We start from the raw sequence: 18,205 nt of genomic DNA, 5'->3' as shown, positions 1-18,205 counted from the left end.
AGACACTTGAACAAAACTTAACAGCTTTGTTCTTGACAAAGTCTAAATTCTTTGTTCTGTCTAGTAAGTTTAACATCATTATGGTGTTTTAGTTCTTCTTTCTTTTTCCTTCACTACTATGGATTGTCTTTTTTTTTCTGTTGTACTTTTATATCTCAAAATCTTGTTTTGCTTTTTTACAACCATAGCCAGGCAGACTGCAAATTCTGGAAAACAGAAGAAAGCTTTTGTTGTAGATGGAGTTCATTGTTTGTTGTTGGACTATTCCTTAAAACCTTTAGAAAATATCTGTTGGAATTATGTGCTACCAATATCATACTGTTGGTAGTGGTTCCTTTTACTGCTGCTTTTAAGCACCATAAAGTTTTAGTTAGTTAGGAGTTTTTAAAGAGTTGTATAGGCAATCCTTGAATCTGTTTACTCACTGTGATTCTGTGAATGATCTGTGCTTGGTGTGATCACAAAATACATCACAGATTTACAGTTACCTTATTCATAGCTTTCACAACACCTGGAAGTAATCTTATAGCTACAGACCTAATGGCATCTCATAATTTTCGAAAGAGGAAGGAGCTGGATATGATACTTTCATGATGAAACTAAATGTTTTCTTCCCTGTGTTCCTTCAGTACTTTGCTGACATTGATGAAGCAAATTCATGGTTGCGAGAAAGGCAGCCCCTTCTGACCAGCAAGGACTATGGAAAAGATGAATCGAGTGCCGAAGCGTTGTTGCATCGTCACTTGCGCCTGGAGAAGGAGATTGCAGCCTACTCCTCTGAGATGAGACGCCTGAAAGAGCAGGCTGACATTGCAGCAGGGCAAGCTCCAGCTGCAGTAAGTAAATGAAGGGTTGTGTCATATTTTGTGGAAGAATGAAATGGTTTTTTAATTATGTAAAATTTTTTTATTTTGCCATAATAGAATATTCCAAATGACCTAAACAAGAACATTTTTTTAATTCAGAAGAAATTTTTAAATAAAATTGAGGCAAATTTCAAATGACAAAAGTTCATTGGCCACTCACAGCCCACCTGGTTAGTGTTCCGTGAAATGCTAAAAATATGCCTGTCTATATTAGTTCCCTCTACCGGTCCTCGCAAATACCTTCTTTCTCTTTATTTTCATAACGTTATTAATTTCAATCAGTTTTAAAAAGCAGACATTTAATTTAAACACCTTTACAAATTCTTTCTCCATCCTAATGCAGTGATGAACCATCCCACAGCTCCAGGAGCAATTCATACCATCCCAGGATAAAATATTTAAGGCATACAGGATGAAGTCAACTTCTGCAGATGCCCCTCTTTTTCACTGACTAGATAGGGAGCTTTTGACTTGAGGTCAGCTCATTTGACAACAGAATTCAGGGGAAATGAATTACACATTTCATAGCTTGCTTCTTTCAGACTTCCATGAGCCAAACCAGTTTGATAGCTATAAGCACCACTTTGGGTCCTTCCTTTACCTCATCATTCCAACATTAATTTTTATTAGAACAAAATATTTTTTTGCTTTCTTACTAAACATGAAAAAGCATGGGACAAGATGGTATCGATGTGCAAATAAAAGCATTTATTCACTAGGGCACTCGCAGGCCTTGAAACCGGTAATGTTCAGGTACTAAAACATCACCACAAATAGAACTGTGAGCATAGCTGATTCCTTCGTTTGTTGGTAATTTTAAAAATTAAAAAACAAAACAAAAACAAAACAAAAAAACCCCCTAACAATACAACCTTGATGTGGGCATAAAATGAGAATTTTTGCTGAATCAATATATTTTAGAATTAGTTAAATCAAACTTCTTCTGTAAACAAAACCAAAATATTTTTCAGTTATTTGGTTCATTTTTTCAGAGTAAAACAAAATAAAAAGATTCAAACAAATACTGGAAATGTTTTGTTTAAAAGGTCAGAATGCTGTGATTTGAACTAGCAAATCCAAATTTTCCTTCCATGTGAAATTTTTATCCAAATCAGAATTATTAATCCATCAATTCCGTTAAATTTTTCTTAACAGATGGTGAAGACGGAAGCCCCAAGTGGCTTAAATCAAAAGACAACTAAGCTATCATTCAGTCGAACCTGGGCAACATCTGAAAATGCATTTCCTGGAACCTCCAGTCCAGATGTTCATTTTCTTCCAGAGAACATCTGGAAGACCCAAGATGAAATAGATTCACTTTACGAAAATCTACAGAGCATGGCTGAGGTATAGTATCCCCTCCAGTTCTTTGCAGTTCACAAAATCAAGTCCAAAGCAATGCAAAGTGAGGCTAAAAGTGCTGTGCCAGCTTCTGCTTTTCAGTTTAATAATGACGTGCCTCAATCCTGTGAAGTCCTGTGGGACTCCAAGGCTTGAGATTATCATTGAAGTTTTGTATCAAAACACATTTTATATTGGCAAACTTCCCATTTACCTTCTATTCTTTTAGCTTTATCAAGAGTGGATTCTTTTGAGTAATCTTTTCTTTTCCCCTAATGTTTGCTTGCTGCAGCTCCTAAATCTTTGGACTGTCTTACCTGATACCAGAAAAAATAAATAACCGTAATCTGCATTCTCCATTTATTACTTTTCACTCCAACCTGCTGCAACCCTGCCCTAAAGAGCAACAAAAACGTGTTGTTTGGGACTTTTACATATTCCTGAGATTACTGAGGTAAATCTTCAGTCAGCAGCAGCAAGCAGCACAGCGACCTTGCTGCCTGTCAGGGGCTGAGCACTCTCCAACTGCTTCCTTTATGCTTTTTAACCACTGTTGCTGTGGGAAGAAGTATTGTGATCTTAAGGTAACATGTTATGTTCTCTTTCAGCAGTGTCTGGCAAAACTACTAAGCTACCATCTCAATATTGTAGTTTAAATGCAAGAATCTTTTTTTTTTTTTCTTCAAATGGAAAAGAGTTATTACAACAATACTTAAGTCTTCGTCTGTTTTACAGGACAGAAAAAAGGCTCTGGAGGAGATGATTGGCTATTACCGCTTCTGTAGCTCTTGTGAAGAATTTCAGTCGTGGATGAAAGACAAAGAGAACATTTTCCGGACTCTCCAGCCTCAAGCAGACAATGTGGAGGTCATGCAGCAGAAATATCAGGTACCTTTTTTTCCTTCTCACACATATCTTTTAAATCAGAATGACCTTGGGAGAATAGATAAAGTTGAAAAATGAAGTTTCGAGAGTCTTTGCATTCATTTCAACTTAAGGAGTTGTGCATAGATCAGGTATTTCTTTTGCATTAACTATGCCAAACTTATTGAAGCTGATGTAATTATGTCCCTTTAACTTCTCCTGTGGACGTAGTATCCTATACAAATATCATGGCAGAAAAGGACTCTTTTTGTGATTTATCTATGCCACTTGAAGAAAAATGCCAGATGATGAAAAAAATCCTGCAGTACGCCTGCATCCCAGTGGAGTGGGACACGTGTGCATTGGCGTAGTGTGCACACCAGGGAGGTCAGGAGGGCTATAGGGGAGCTACATGTGCAGGCGGACATGGTGTCAGCAGACAGATAGATGGAGAAGCCAACTGTGAAAGCAGGAGATGAGTGGATATGACAGATTATTGAGAACTGTGTCCATATAAATGGAAAAACCTCAAGTTCTGCCTTCTTGTATCTTTTCTATTTTAGAGCTTTTTAATGGAACTGGCTGCAGGCAAAGGCCAACTGGACGATATTGAAAATTTAGCTGTTAAATATGGAAAGCTCAGTCCCAGCAAATATTCTGAGATCCAGATTTGGCTGTCAGAGATCAACAACAGGTAAAGGTGCTACTGATAAAACAGACGATTGGCTCATGGGGTCAGCTGGAGACCCGACCTTTCACGCCCGATCTACACTACACTGACAGAATACCTGTCTGATAGATTTTTAACTCTCAGAATTGGCCTGAGGAGAGGTTTTTGTTGCCACCAGACAGGGACTGGGGCAGAGGGACACTGCGTGCTCCCTGGAGCCCACACTGGGCCTTGCAGCCAGGGCCTGTCCCACTGCCCCAGCCAGGGAGCAGGGCAGGCCAGGGGGCACCTGTAGTCCCCACACCCAACTAATCTGTGGTGAGGGGGCAGGGCTGCGGCCTGGCCGGGAAGTCTATTTTTGGTGTGAGGCCTGGGCCAGACTGTCAGGGCACAGCGAGGACTGGCTGCTCCTTTTGGGATGGGGAGCCGGTGTGGGGAGAGGGGCCTCAGCATGCAGGGCCAGTCCCACAGGGAGGCGAGCAGGATGGGCCTGGGATGGTAGTCAGGGCCAGAGGTGGGTCCCAGTCCTCAGAGCTGCCTGGCAGACTGTCCCCACTGTCACTGGTGGGAAGGGGGCAGTCCTCAGGACTGATGGGCACTTCTAGGCCCCTGACACTGAGATATTTAAGCTGCAGCGATTCATATGTGTGTGTGTTAAAGCACAAAGTGAATCGGCCCACAGGTGGCAGTGATAGATTCAGAGCAGTTCTGTCTGTAGTGTACTGCAGCAGCTGATTTGTATACTTAAACATCTGTGTGAGGGCGCCTTTCACAAATATTGAAAGGAACATCAAACCCCGTTTGACTTCACCAAGTATATTTAGTACCTGTTGTGTACATACTTCTGGCACCATGCCACAGCTGGGCCCTGATTTTGACCACTGTTGTTTACTTGCATTGTGTCCAGTGTGTTCTGGTCACCTGAGCAAAGTCCCCTTGCTTGAGGTGGCACTGAGATGAACTTTGAGGTTGTGGGGGAGTGCAAGTGTTCACCCCCTCAGCCCGCTTAAGTCCCCATGAAATCTTTGTACAAGACTTTTTCATAATAGAAAAAGGATATAGCTCATGTATAATGAAGGTTATAAATTGAATCTGCTCTCTAGGTGAAGTCAAGTTTTGGGGTAGTGACTAAGGCTGGATGCAAGTAATTGGGTTCTCTCTCTCCAAGGTGGGAACGCATGGAAACTCTGAAGGAAGAGAAGGGCTCCGAGCTGATTGGAGTGGCTGATGTGAGGACATTTCTTCAGGACTGTCAGAGCATAGGAGTACTACTGCAAGACAAGATGGTCCAACTCAGGCATCTGGAACCAGGCAACTCACCTGCTGGGCTGGAGTCAGACAAGCGCAAACTGTCTACAGTTGAGAGAGAGGTCCTGGTGATAGAGAGGAAAATTGAATACTTGAGGAGTGTTGCAAAATCGTAAGGAACCTGCTCTTTGTTTTCATATTCTTTCCTAGTTCTCTAAGTTCATGTTGCAACTTATAGGTATAAAGAGAATGAGCAGCTTATGAGGTTTCTTTTGAAGTTTCTCTTTCTAGCAACCTGAAGAACTGACTGGATGGAGATCACCTCTCTTGAGTATGGCTTGGGTGATTGGTGAAGTGATTGCTTCCAAACTTCACTGTTGTAGGAGGATAAACACCACAGGATTGTTTGTGGCTCTAACAAATTATCTCTACTAATGGGAGTTATCTAGTACAAAATGTGGAAGTATCATTTAGGTCCTGAAAGAGGGTAATTGGGGGAAGCAAGAATGAAGGAAGAAAGATAACAGAGAATTGTGCACAGGTGTTTGAATTTGAAATATTAAAGTTTTTTACATCTTTAAGTTTTCTGTACATTCACAATGGGAATGAATCATTGAACCACAACAGTGTTACCAGAGTCTTTCACAGGCATGCACTATCTGCAGTACACCATATTCACATCAATATTTCTTGCTAATGTGGAGCATTTGTTGCCTCAGCTGACTTTCTTTTTAATGGAAGTGTAAATATCCAAATCCATTCCTTTTAAAGACTATTGGTTCAAGCTCTAAACGCCTGAAGTATTCATCCAATAGAGTGTATTTTATTTCCTCTTGTAGGATTAAGGACACCAACCCTGCAGAGAGCAAGGCTATCACTGAGCAGGTGGAGAACATGGAGAGACTTCTTGCAAAGTTCAAGCTGGAAACCCAAAAGAAGCGGGACTTTCTGCAGCGGGCCCAAAATCAACAGTCCTTCCTGCAAGACAGCCGCAGGCTCCTGCTGTGGGCAGAAAGCATTCGGGAGAAACTGAGCAGTGAAGAAATGGGTGTGGACGTGGCTTCTGCAGAGCAATTGCTGAAGGAACATCAGGACCTGCTGAAAGAAATTAGGTCTCAGAATGAAAGGTAGAGAGATTCTGTCAGGCTGGGCAGAGTGGGGTGATATGACAACAGTGCTGTGAAGATTAAACATGTCTATCGTGTACATAAATTGTGCATGAAAGTGATGCTGAGAGTTTATTCAAATGCTCTTGAAACTTAGTGTCAGAAGGAGACCGTGGAACACAAAATCCAGTTAGCTTTTGCATACTTATCCTGATGGCTGATGGATCAAACAGCCATCAGGGATGGGAAGGAGGAGCTGTATGTTTGGAGTAGGGTTCCAAGCTCTCCTGACCTCTCAGATAGTGCCATCTGCACTTTATTTCAGTTCCCCCAGTCCTTCCCTTCTCAGGCCTTTTGCTTCCAGTTCCCATCATCTTCAGTTCTCCTTCCGCGCTGTTAGGAAGCTCTAGATACTGAGTTGTCCCTCCTCTCCCTTTTAATGGGAAAGCCTGCTTATATGAGCTTTCAATCCAAATGGGGAAATCTCACCTACTGCCTCCAGCATGCACCCTTAGGCAAACAACCAGCTGCACTTTGTAGTGCACAACCATGGCTAGCAGGAAAAGAGTGAAAAGGAGGGAAGCTTAATGTCTAGGCACTGTCAAGACAGCAAAGAGCTATGATGAAAGAGAATTCATATTCCCCCATGCAGTGAGCTCTCACTTTTCTTTTTGACTCTGGAAAGATTTGTGCAGCTGGAAGAGCTAGGTCGCAAAGTAATCCACGAACAACTCAGTAACGGCAGGACCATAGATGTCCACCACTCCATGGAGAGGCTCGCTGAGGAGAACAAAGAGCTGGAGAAAATGTGGGAACGACGACGGAAAAAGCTGCAGGATGGCCTGGAATTGCAGAAGTTCAATAGGGAGGGAGACCGTATCAATGCAGCCCTCTCTGGCCATGAGGCCTTTCTCCGGGGGGATGATCTTGGGGTATGTACAACAGCTGATTTTGTTTTCTCCTACTTCATCTCCCTATCCAGGGAATAGCAACAATTATCTTAATTAAATCAATTTCCTCATTCTTATGGTCATGGCATTTTAATACTTGGAAACTAGACTTTCAGGTTCTTATTAATGTTCTTATGTTCTTACTCGTCTTGATGAGAATGAAGTTTGTTGTGTCTCAAAAAAATTTTAAAAACAGCTAGACTTGTGATTTGTTGCTGTGTTTGTACACGTCAGATGGTTTATATACGATTGACTCATTCCTTTGGTGGCTAACCATTAAAAAAAAGGTTTCAGCTTGAACATAATTAATGTTTTTTTGGTGAAGTAAAAACCTGACTTTAAAAAAAAATAAAGTTTTTTCTTTCATTGAGTATTTTAAGAACATTAAAGCAAATGAAGGGAAAAAAACCAAATGCAGGCAATGTTCACAAGATCAGTGAACGAGGAAGATGTGGGGTGTCACCATCTTTTATGTTTTCAGCTGAAGCTGAAACTGAAACTTCAATACTTTTGGGTCAACTAATTGGAATAAAGTTACAGCCTTTTGTATTGCACATCCCTAGATGTGCCAGAGTGGTGGCACAAATTCAGAATGCAGATTTTCTTAAAAGGTGAAGATGAAACTGTAATGGAAACATAAACCAGAGGAACCAGATATGATACAAACCTAAACACGTGCTGCTTGTTTGTAGCCCTGAACATCCTTAGACACAAGCAAAATGTACACTATATCTCCTGCCTGAAAGAGAAGGGGGAAAGTAAGGTCCAAATTTTTTTTTCATTGCTACAGAAACATCATATGACCAAGAAAAGACTTGATCAAATTTTCTTTCTTAAATGCAGGACCATGTAGATGCTGTTCGAAGCCTGCTGAAGCAACATCAGGAATTTGAACAACTGCTGATGGCGCTGAAGAGACGAGTTGAAGCACTTAATGAAAGTGGGTTGAATCTAATAGAGAGCAGCCACTTTGCATCTCATGTGTGAGTCCAAACTCTTTCCTTTTTTTATTTAGCTTTAATAAATGATCCAGTGTGATTAGGATGAGATGAAAAGCTTTCTCTGAGCCAGGATTTAGTTGACCTCCAAGATGTGATCTGCTGGATGAGGGGGGAAAAAGGGGATTTTTTTCAAAAAAAATACAGGCTTCCTGTGCTTCCGGGACAAACAAGCAGAATGCTTTAGGTTACAAGTGACATTTAACAGAAGCAGAATGCTTTAGGTAAAGGGTGGCATTTAACGGAACACTAGAATAGTTCACATTGTATCATAAATTACATATAGTGTTAAAACTTTTTTTAATGTAAACTCATTAAATACCTAGATAAAACAAATTTTCCTTTATTTATCAGTATTACATATTAGAATCAATGTTTGCTGTTAAAAAGTCTGAAGAAGACTTCACAAGGAAATAACTCATCAGGAGCAGCTCCTTCATGTTTTTGTTAAAGCTGAACTGTAATTCCTTTACTGTGCTAGAGCCACTAGGATCTAGTAAGGGGACCCCTGCATAAACAAGAATTAGAAATATAGGGTCAGAATGGACCTCTTGGGTCAAAAAGACCATATTCTTGTGATCACGAGTGATAATGTCTTGAAAATTCCCTCCATAAATTTATAAAACTGCTCTTAAAATCTGACTTCTTGCCAGCACTACTACTGTTAGAAGGCCATTCCAGAGCCTCATTGCACTTACATCACAGAGAAAATTATTAATTAAGTGGAATGTTTGAGCAAGAGAAAGGTCTGGGTGTTTTAGTCAAACATACATGACTGCAATTCACTAATGTAACACAGCCATACAAAAGAAGAATCCAGAGCAGCTGGCAAGCAGTAGCTGCTTTCCAGATGAGCCCAGCATGATCGTGGGACTGGGCCGTATACCCCTTCCTCCTGTCAGCCGAGATGTTAAACTAGATTCCATTTGTATCATGGTCATGACTACAGTACAACCAAGGGGGACCAATGTGACTAGTACTGCATTGGGCTTCCTGTTTTTCTTGGTAGTATTGAAGAGAGAATGGTCACTCTCCGGCGAAGGTGGGAGCAGCTGATACAAAGCAATACGGAGAGGAAACAGAGGTTGTTGGATTCCCTACAGCTGCAGGTAAAAAGACTGATACTGCAGATTTGGTCAGGCATGTGTGAAGTAATTTTGCCTTTTGTCATAGTATGGGACAAATCTCGAAACTGCTGAGCATTCCTACTGCAACTCACGTTCTCTTTGGCTATAAGACAGAGAATTTCACTCTCCAGGGAGCAGGTGATGCACTGGTGATAAATCTTTCAAAGCCATAACCATAGCAAAATACCAAAACAAAAATGGAGATATTGAATGCAAAATATCAACAGAATGCTTTGTCTACTGGATAAGTTTATTCTATTCATTATTTGTTATTGTTCTGGGCCTTAACAATTTGGCATAATTACTTACAGTAATTGTACTTTTGGCAACAAATTTAGCTTGCAGTGCTGAGATACAAAGTTATACTGGAGGATTGGACCACTTATGGTTAAAATAGTCTATCAAAAATACAAACCCTCACCGACAATTAAAAGCAACAGATGAGTAAATGTGGTAAAAAAGAGACTAAGAGATATTACTCTCAGGGCTTAAAAACTGTTCTGTGGTTCAAGATCATACTCTTCAATTAAGAGTGTCAATGATATAGAACAACTTTTATATAAAAATATATCATATTTCCTAATTGTTAGAAGAAAAACATCAGGGCTTGATCCTAACAGCAAGGATGCACTGCAAACCCACACAGAATCAGAAGTTAAATCAATTTAATCCTGTTTGTTTCTGTAAGGAGTTTAATCGTGATGCTGCTGAGCTTTTGATATGGATGGAAGAGAAGTACAAGATTGCATCAGATGAATCCTACCGTGATCCAACAAATGTTCTACGCAAACTGAAGTGGCATGAGGCTGCTGAGAAGGAAATGATGGCTAATGAGGAGCACTTTGCAACACTGATAAAGGTGAAGGCAGTTTTGGAACTAAGTCTTCCATCTTGTCCCAAACTTCATAGATGCTGATTTGCTCAAAAAAAATGATGTGCTGTGTTTCTCCAGAAAGGAAATCAACTGATTCAAGACAACCATTATGCTGCAGTTTCTATCCAGGAGAAGATGTCAGAGCTTCAAAAGAAGTGGAAGGAATTGTATGGCAAGATGATAGAGCGAGGTGACAAGCTGAGACAAGCTGGGCAGCAAGAACAGCTCATGGAACTGCTCCAGGTCAGGAGGCGATGGGAAATAGAGGGGAGGAATGGCCTAGGACCCTGGTTTCTCTGTTATATGTTCCTAAAAAAAAAAAAAAGGCAGAATACCATACAGATATCCAGATTTCAGGTGTCCATTTTCTCTACAGCCTCAGGAGAGAAAACCCAATATAATGCTGACCAAGCTCACTCCAAAGCTATCAGCAGGATATCAGTGCCAGCACAGCACCAAGGCACAAAGCTGTTGAACTCAGGCTCAGCACTGCATGTGTGGCCAACCTCTACTTCAAAAACCATCAGAACTCTCTCCATGGGTCAATGCTGTGCAAATGTAATTGCTTGCTTGGAATCAGTTTGGGGGTTGGAGGCATGGCACTAAGTCATCCAGGCAAATTGTATAAGAGGAACAATGGGCCATGAGGCTGTTTCCATACCAGTATGTCATGGAACTGCTGTTGTGTTGTAGCTAGAATCTGAAGCCTTTGAAAATTGTTTGATTGTTTTGTGTTATGTCACTGAAGATAGTTCAGAGAGACTGTGCTTTAGCGTCTCAGAGAGAGGAGTACTCCAAAATAGTGTGCAAAACAAAATAGTCCCAGAGGGTGCTTCTTAGATACACCTGGTCATCATGTTACCAAGAAAGGACGTATAGGTTTAAAAATTGTGTCCAGGAAGCTGTCATGCGAGGGGCTGAGTGAAATAAAATGATGTTGAAAGGTCAGTATAAGTGTACAGTAATCTTTTCCTGGCAGGATGCCAAAAAGAAGATAGAGAAAATTGAGAAAGTTCTTCAGGAATCTGAGACAGGCCATGATTTGCGCTCCAGCCGTGACCTACTCAAGCAGCACAGGCAGTTGGAAAATGAGACACGTGAGCTGGCAGAGAAAATGAACTCTATTGTATCTCATGCGAGGAAAATGGCCACCAATCACTTTGACTCCCAGAGAATTCTGGATGAAACACAGAAATATCTGAAAAGGTAAGGCATCACTCTCTTTTTTGTCTCCACCCATTGTGACAAATAGCATTTTTTGCTCTACATTAGAGAAAATGTCTTTCAGTTGATTAGGTTTAATCCATATTTAGGAATGATTTCTCCTCCCAGCTGGACCACAACTGTGCTTTGATCTGCACCTGCACAGCTGCCTGTTAACCCACCTCAACTTTTGGTACTGGACCTTGCCCCTTGCCTGCTGCACTCTTCCTCTAGTCCTTTGCTTATTCATAGGTCATCCACTGCTTTCTAAGAGGTGAAGTGATCCAGCATTCAATAGTGACTAGTTCCTTAAAACATCACAGGACAAGCCTAGGACTTCAAAAGTGTAAATCACTTTTCCTCTGCTTACATTTAGTGTTATCATGTAAGTCTACTTGTCAAAAGTTGCTTTCTGGAGAAGGGATTTTTGTATGTGCAGCCAGCACTAACCATTGAAATTTAATTGCAAGGAAGTGTCCAGTGTTTTCTAATCTTCATAGTGGTATCATAGCCTAATTACCTTGGCAGAATCAGGATAAAGCTTTGTTTTAACATATATATATAATGGATGACCCCTAGGTTTGAGTCTTTGCAAGCACCTCTTGATGAGAGGCGTAAGTTGCTGGAAGCTGCAGTGGATCTCTATGAGTTCTACCATTATCATGACATGGAACTAAACTGGATTAATGAGCGATTGCCTATTGCTCATTCCACGAACTGTGGGAAGTCCTTGGATGTGGCTCAAAGCCTGTTGCAAAAACACAAGGTAACTCCTTTAATCAAATGTATTACAGCATGTTGGCATATTGCATTTCACCTCAGCCTGCAAACCAGCACCTGTATAGTCCTCCTTTACCTTCGGGAAGACTGTTGCAAGCAAAATGTATTGCCACACTTTCAATGAGTACAATTACTGATTCCAGCTAAAATGGTTCCAGTGGGTTGAGACAAGTCAGCAATATGGTGATGATTTTCAGAACAAACATGAAATTCCTGTGGGAACTGCAAAATATGTCATATTTTGCAATATTATTATTATTATGAGAAATTTTGCAGCTCTTCCCATTAAAAGTGGATAAAAAGCTAGTGTACCTCACACTAAATAGAAAAAAGTAGTTGACTTTTTTGACTATATTGACTGTTATATGCTCATCCTATTTTAGTTCTATGCCTACTGCTTCATTACACATGCAGTCTTGAGGTTTGTGTTTCCTGGATTCTCTTGGAGAGCATATAACAGCCATTTAATGTTTATTTTAGTTCTGTACTGCTTGAAAAATGGTTTGAGGAAGCCACAGTCAATATATTTATAAAGACAGGTTAATAGTGATTTCTGGAGAGTTTGATTCTTTGTAGCAGTTCCTCACAGCCAGAGGGGCACCTCAGAGCTGCCCTGCACCACAGCCAACACTGCATTTTGCAGCACCTGGATTGCAAGTTCCATGAGAAAGGTTATAAGACCAGTGTGGGGGAGCTTTATGGAGCAGGAATGTAATGATTTTCATGGTACTATTGACAATGTCTCTCTTCCCATTATCCTCCAGCCCATTCATCTTCTGAGATATTTTATTTTCCCATCAGCAGCTCAACACTCTTTTTTGAATCCACCAGCTTTGTGTCTCATTCCTTGTCCTGCTCCATCTTCCAAACCTCCCTGGTTGCTGGGCAGGGGGAGGGACAGGTGCATGGTAAGGAGGAGGGGTAGGACCAGGCCAGAGCACCAGGCTGAGGACTTAGGTGAGTGAAGCTGAGGGTGTAGGGAAGTTAAGGGATGTCTGCTGCCACTTTACAGACTCTTACCTCTTCCTCAGTGGCAGCAGCAAGAGAAGACCATTATACAAGTAGGGCTGAGAGACTGGTGGCTGAGGCTGCAGCTGTTGTAGAAACAGACAGTCCTTGTGTCCACTGGCTATACTCTGCCCACCATCACGAACTGCTAGTTTTCTTAGGACTGGGAGCACATAGAATTTCTTTGTCCTCACATACCCTTCCTTTTTTTTCTTTTATCTCATTCCCAGGAACTGCAGGCAGAAGTGAATGCCCATAAACAGCAAGTCCAGCGGGTCCTGGATAAAGGAAAGACAATGGTTGTGGGCCAGCACCCATCAGCTCAGAAAATAAATGAGAAATGTCAGGAGCTTGTGACTGCCTGGCAGGGTTTGGAGAAGGCCTGTGAGGAAAGGATGAAGCAGCTGCAACACTCAGTTGGCTTCCAGGAGGTACAAATTACAACAAAGTGCTTACACAGTAGCTTCTTCAGACAAACAAGAGGACCAAAGTTTTAAAGTGAATAACAAAACAGCTTTGCTGGGACTGGTATTCACTTCAGTTGCTTGAGGCCAGACTCATGGGAATGGAGGGTTGGGTTGCATGGCTGAATGCAGCCCCCAGTCTAGACCTGCTGCTCTAGAGGTTTGCCTCGGACTGTGTACCCATCCCTTATGGCTGTGTGTAGAACACGCATTTCTCCTGGTAGTAGCTCCTTTATCAATATCTTTAGAGAGCCTCAGGCTTAAGTAATGCAATGAATCCTGAACTGGCCCTTCACAGTAAATCTTACATTGTACCCTCCATTTTTAATTTATTAGGTCAAAAAAATGACATGAGTATTTTGAAAGTTGAGGTAGAAACTAATTTGCTTTCTCTTTACCTTATAGTTTTTAATGAATACTTCAGACCTGGAGGCTTGGGTAGCAGAAAAATATCCACTTGTGACAAGCAAGGACTATGGTAAAGATGAAGATGGAACACTGAAACTCCTCAAGAAACATAAGGTATTTCTCTACTTAAATTCTGTATGCTGTCCTGATCTTCTGGTCTGTCTGCAGTTGTAAAATTTTCTATCATCTCGTTGGTACTTAAGTGTCCAGCCATCTACAAAATATTTCGCATTGATGTATGTCTACATGTGAATGGCCTGATAGAAGAGATCAACACAGCTTACTAATGTGGTTAGAAAAAATGTTGTTTGGGGAAAAAGGACAATGGTGAATATTCTCATTTTATTTTTCTGAGGCTAAAACTGACTATGACCTGATACCTACTTTTCAGTCTCAACAGATGCATGCAGCAGCCTTATTTTTTTTCCTAAAATTAAAGATACAGATAGAGTATTATTCCAGGAATACGTTTCTCTGCCTAATAATGCATCAGGAATTTCTAATTGTCTTTATTCACCCAATTTGTTTGAATTTATGTACACATTTTTCAAAAAAATTTTGCTAGAAAATGATCTAAAATTGATCAAGTCGTGGAAATGTCACATGCTTCCAGAAAGTTTTTCTCCTCTTTTAAGGTCTCAATGACTACACCATAGGCTGGTGCAAAAGTTCAAACAGTGGATATCTTGGACAACTGGCTCTTAATCAACTCTTTTCTCTACCAGGCACTGGAGCATGAGATTGCCATTTACCAAAATCTAATGAAAGAACTGAGTGTAAGTGCCCAAACCCTTCCTCTTGCGGGTTCCATCCAGTTTGTTGAGGTTGATGGACCAAAGGAACAAGTTCATTCAAGACTCCAGGAGCTACAGGAACTAGCAGCAGCAAGGTATAAACTAGAACTGCCTGTTGGATCCTAGGTTTGATTCAAAGCCAGCTGAAGTCAATAAAGGATATCTCCAGTTATCTCACTAGAATTTAGATCATATCCATTTAGTCCTCTTTTTTCAAATGTATTTAGGAAATTTCTTGGGTTTATATTATAATACTTTGCACCTATGAGCATTTCATTATTGCTAAGCAAGAACTCTACATTTTATTCAGGGAGTTTTGCTGCATATTAAGGATTTGAAGCCTCCAAATTTCCTCTTTCCCCTTCATCATCCTCCTGTAAAGTGACTTGAGATGCCAGATTCTGACTTGCTGTGTTGGGTTTGCGTGGCAGGGTTTTGGTAGTGGGGGGGCTACAGGGGTGGCTTCTGTGAGAAGCTGCTAGAAGCTCCCCCTGTGTCTGATAGAGCCAATGCCAGCCGGCTCTAAGACGGGCCCGCCGCTGGCCAAGGCCAAGCCAATCAGCGCCTCTGTGATAACATATTTAGGAAGTAGAAAAACACTTGGAGAGAGAGCTTTTGCAGCTGGAGAGAGGAGTGAGAAGATGTAAGAAACTCTGCAGACACCAAGGTCAGTGCAGATGGAGGGGGAGGAGGAGCTCCAGGCGCCGGAGCAGAGATCCCCCTGCAGCCCGTGGTGAAGGCCATGGTGAAGCAGGCTGTCCCCCTGCAGCCCATGGAGGAAGGATGAGGGGGTGTAGAGATTCCACCTGCAGCCCGTGGAGGACCCCACGCCGGAGCAGGTGGAGGCACCTGAAGGAGGTTGTGGCCCGTGGGAAGCCCACGCTGGAGCAAGTTCCAGGCCGGACCGGTGGACCCGTGAAGAGGGGAGCCCACACCAGGGCAGGTTTGCTGGCAGGACTTGTGACCTCGTGGGGGACCCCACGCTGGAGCAGTTTGCTCCTGAAGGTCTGCACCCCGTGAGAGGGACTCCATGCTGGAGCAGGGGAACGATGAGAGGAGTCCTCCCCCTGAGGATGAAGAAGCGGCAGAAACACCGTGAGATGAACTGACCGTAACCCCCATTCCCCGTCCCCCTGTGCCGCTGAGGGGGGGAAGGTTGAAGCCGGGAGTGAAGTTGAGCCTGGGAAGATGGGAGGGGTGGGGGGAAGTGTTTTAAGAGTTGATTTTATTTTCTCATTCCTCTACTCTGTTTTGCCTAGTAATAAATGAGATGAATTCCCTCTCTAAGTTCAGTCTGTTTTGCTCGTGACAACAATTAGAGAGTGATCTCTCCCTGTCCTTATCTCGACCTACAAGCGTTTCGTTATGCCTTTTCTCCCCTGTTTAGTGAATGAGGGGAGTGAGAGAGAGGCTCTGGTGGGCACCTGGCTTCCAGCCAGGGTCAACCCACCACACTTGCCTTTGTGGTATTTGGAATCTGCTATCAAAAGTAAAAAAAATGTTTTTAAAAGGTTTCCATAATGGTATTTGAAAATTACTTGATTCATTACATAGCAGAAGGGAGACAATTACAGTTACACTTACCTTTATGCCCAGTTGCTGTGCTAGTATAAGAAGGGTTTTTCTCTTGAATGAATCATTTACTTTTCATTTCACTTCATTTCTGTTATCGTTACAGTAAGATGTTTACAACAGGACAGGTTGCTCGTACACAGGGTTTTTAAGCACTTGTGGTTTGTTGTCAGGAAGGAACAAATGTCTGAAGAGTTTAGGTTTTTTCTCCACAAACCTTTTCACTCAGAAAAGGAATGAAGCTCGGCAAGTATAATAACAAATAATCTGAATTCTAGAATAATTAAGCCTAGAGGAAATGCTGATATTTATTTTACTTTTTGTTTTTATTCTTGTTTACAATTTAAAAAGTAAAAGCATCAATAGAAACTCCTGTCAATGAAAAGTTCAGAAAAAGAAATCCTCAATCTGGAAATATCAAAATGTTTGTGTGTGTTGAACACAGAAGTGTTTTGTGTTCGTTCACACTTAATGTTAACCTGGGTCTCATGGTGCTTATTGGTGCTCTGGTTTGTACCCCTGTTCTGCATTCTCCTTGGCAGGCTGGACGCTCGCAGCAGGCTCCATCTCTTGTGATGAGCGTTTGTGATTCAAACAGGGAAGCCCAGGTTCATCTTTCCTGGAATATTTGCACAATGGCCAGACAGTGTTAGCAGATGGAAAATTGATATTTTGTTTACTATGTATGGTCTGTAACATGTCAGGCTGTATTAAAAGGTACTCTAGATGATCAGAAATATGTTGCAGGTTGCAGCAATTTTGCTGAGCAGGCAATAGGAGCAGAATTGCATAAAATTACTTTCATACCATTTGCCTTCCTGGTGCACCATCCTCAGTTAGAAAGATTCTCTTCTCATTTTCCTAAGTACTAAATTATCTTTAGAAAGACAGATCAGGACAGATCTGGAAAAAAAAATGATGGGTATTCCCTTGGGAAGGAAAAACAAACAAACAAGCAAACAAACAAAAGCACAACAAAACACAAAACCAGGGAGAGAGCTCAGCTATGCACAGTGGTTTTCTGGAAAGCTCAGCCAAGGAGCCTGACCTGGCTGACAGCTGTCATCCTACAAACACAATTTCAAATCTTGAGAAATAAAGTCATAAAGAGAATGAGTCTTGATAGTGAGAGGTTACTGACCCTCCTCTTATATTCCCTTGGTCTAATTGTATTGTCTTGTCTCCTTCCCCCAATAGAGGGAAGAAGCTGGATGAGACTCTTGTCTTGCATGAGTTTCTACGAGAATATGAAGATCTGCAAGACTGGATCACTCAGCAGAAACAAACAGTCAGCTCTGCAGACTATGGAAATGATTATGAACATGTTTTGGTGAGTTTTTTGGGTAACAGATCAAAAATCAACCAAACTGTATGCAGAGAGACTGTAAAAAAGATTCTAAGGTAGTCCTTGAAATCTTATAAGACCGAGTAGGAAATAAGTGTAAATAACTGGGAGATGGGAAGAGAAAAAGGTGAGGCATGGGTAGGAAGGATTGACTCGTTATGACAGGCAGGCAGCATTGCTTAACACTCACATACTGTCACCATGGGGGGCTGAGCTGCATGAACAGCTGCATGCTAAAATGTCTATACCTTCAGAGAGCAACTCCTTTCTATTTTTAATAACCAGATATTTTAGTGTGGTGTCCATTAAGGATTTTTTTCATCACAAATGATGTGCAAACATTTACAGCTATACCTCTTCACATGGCACACAAACTAATCTAATGTCAGCCCATTAGAAATCAATAGCCGTTCAGAATCCTAGTGTCTATCATTTATTTCAAAATATCCTAAAATGTCCTAAATCTTAAAATGGACTACATTATCCAGTTACAGTACTGAATACACATTTGCATTCATGAAGTGAAAACATATTATTTAATAATTGACATTCGTTGTACATTGATTCTATCCCCAGTAACAATGTTT

General features: G+C 41.4%; 1 protein-coding gene across 1 annotated transcript in view; it reads left to right on the top strand.

Moving 5' to 3' along the window:
- Window positions 1-18,205, top strand: part of SPTBN5 (spectrin beta, non-erythrocytic 5) — a 98,633-nt gene that overhangs the window by 14,776 nt on the left and 65,652 nt on the right. The window contains exons 11-27 of the mRNA XM_054828681.1: window positions 630-836; window positions 2,022-2,213; window positions 2,943-3,095; window positions 3,635-3,765; window positions 4,910-5,161; window positions 5,829-6,116; window positions 6,781-7,027; window positions 7,889-8,028; window positions 9,053-9,152; window positions 9,859-10,029; window positions 10,123-10,287; window positions 11,024-11,250; window positions 11,827-12,013; window positions 13,266-13,466; window positions 13,905-14,021; window positions 14,633-14,796; window positions 17,471-17,603. Coding sequence (XP_054684656.1) covers window positions 630-836; window positions 2,022-2,213; window positions 2,943-3,095; window positions 3,635-3,765; window positions 4,910-5,161; window positions 5,829-6,116; window positions 6,781-7,027; window positions 7,889-8,028; window positions 9,053-9,152; window positions 9,859-10,029; window positions 10,123-10,287; window positions 11,024-11,250; window positions 11,827-12,013; window positions 13,266-13,466; window positions 13,905-14,021; window positions 14,633-14,796; window positions 17,471-17,603 — 3,075 coding nt within the window. The remainder of the gene's footprint in view (window positions 1-629; window positions 837-2,021; window positions 2,214-2,942; window positions 3,096-3,634; window positions 3,766-4,909; window positions 5,162-5,828; window positions 6,117-6,780; window positions 7,028-7,888; window positions 8,029-9,052; window positions 9,153-9,858; window positions 10,030-10,122; window positions 10,288-11,023; window positions 11,251-11,826; window positions 12,014-13,265; window positions 13,467-13,904; window positions 14,022-14,632; window positions 14,797-17,470; window positions 17,604-18,205) is intronic.

The sequence above is a fragment of the Grus americana genome, chromosome 5 (assembly GCF_028858705.1).
Source record: "Grus americana isolate bGruAme1 chromosome 5, bGruAme1.mat, whole genome shotgun sequence".
NCBI lineage: Eukaryota > Metazoa > Chordata > Aves > Gruiformes > Gruidae > Grus > Grus americana.
Note: the sequence above shows the minus strand (reverse complement) of the source record. Positions and strands in the feature narration are given on the sequence as shown.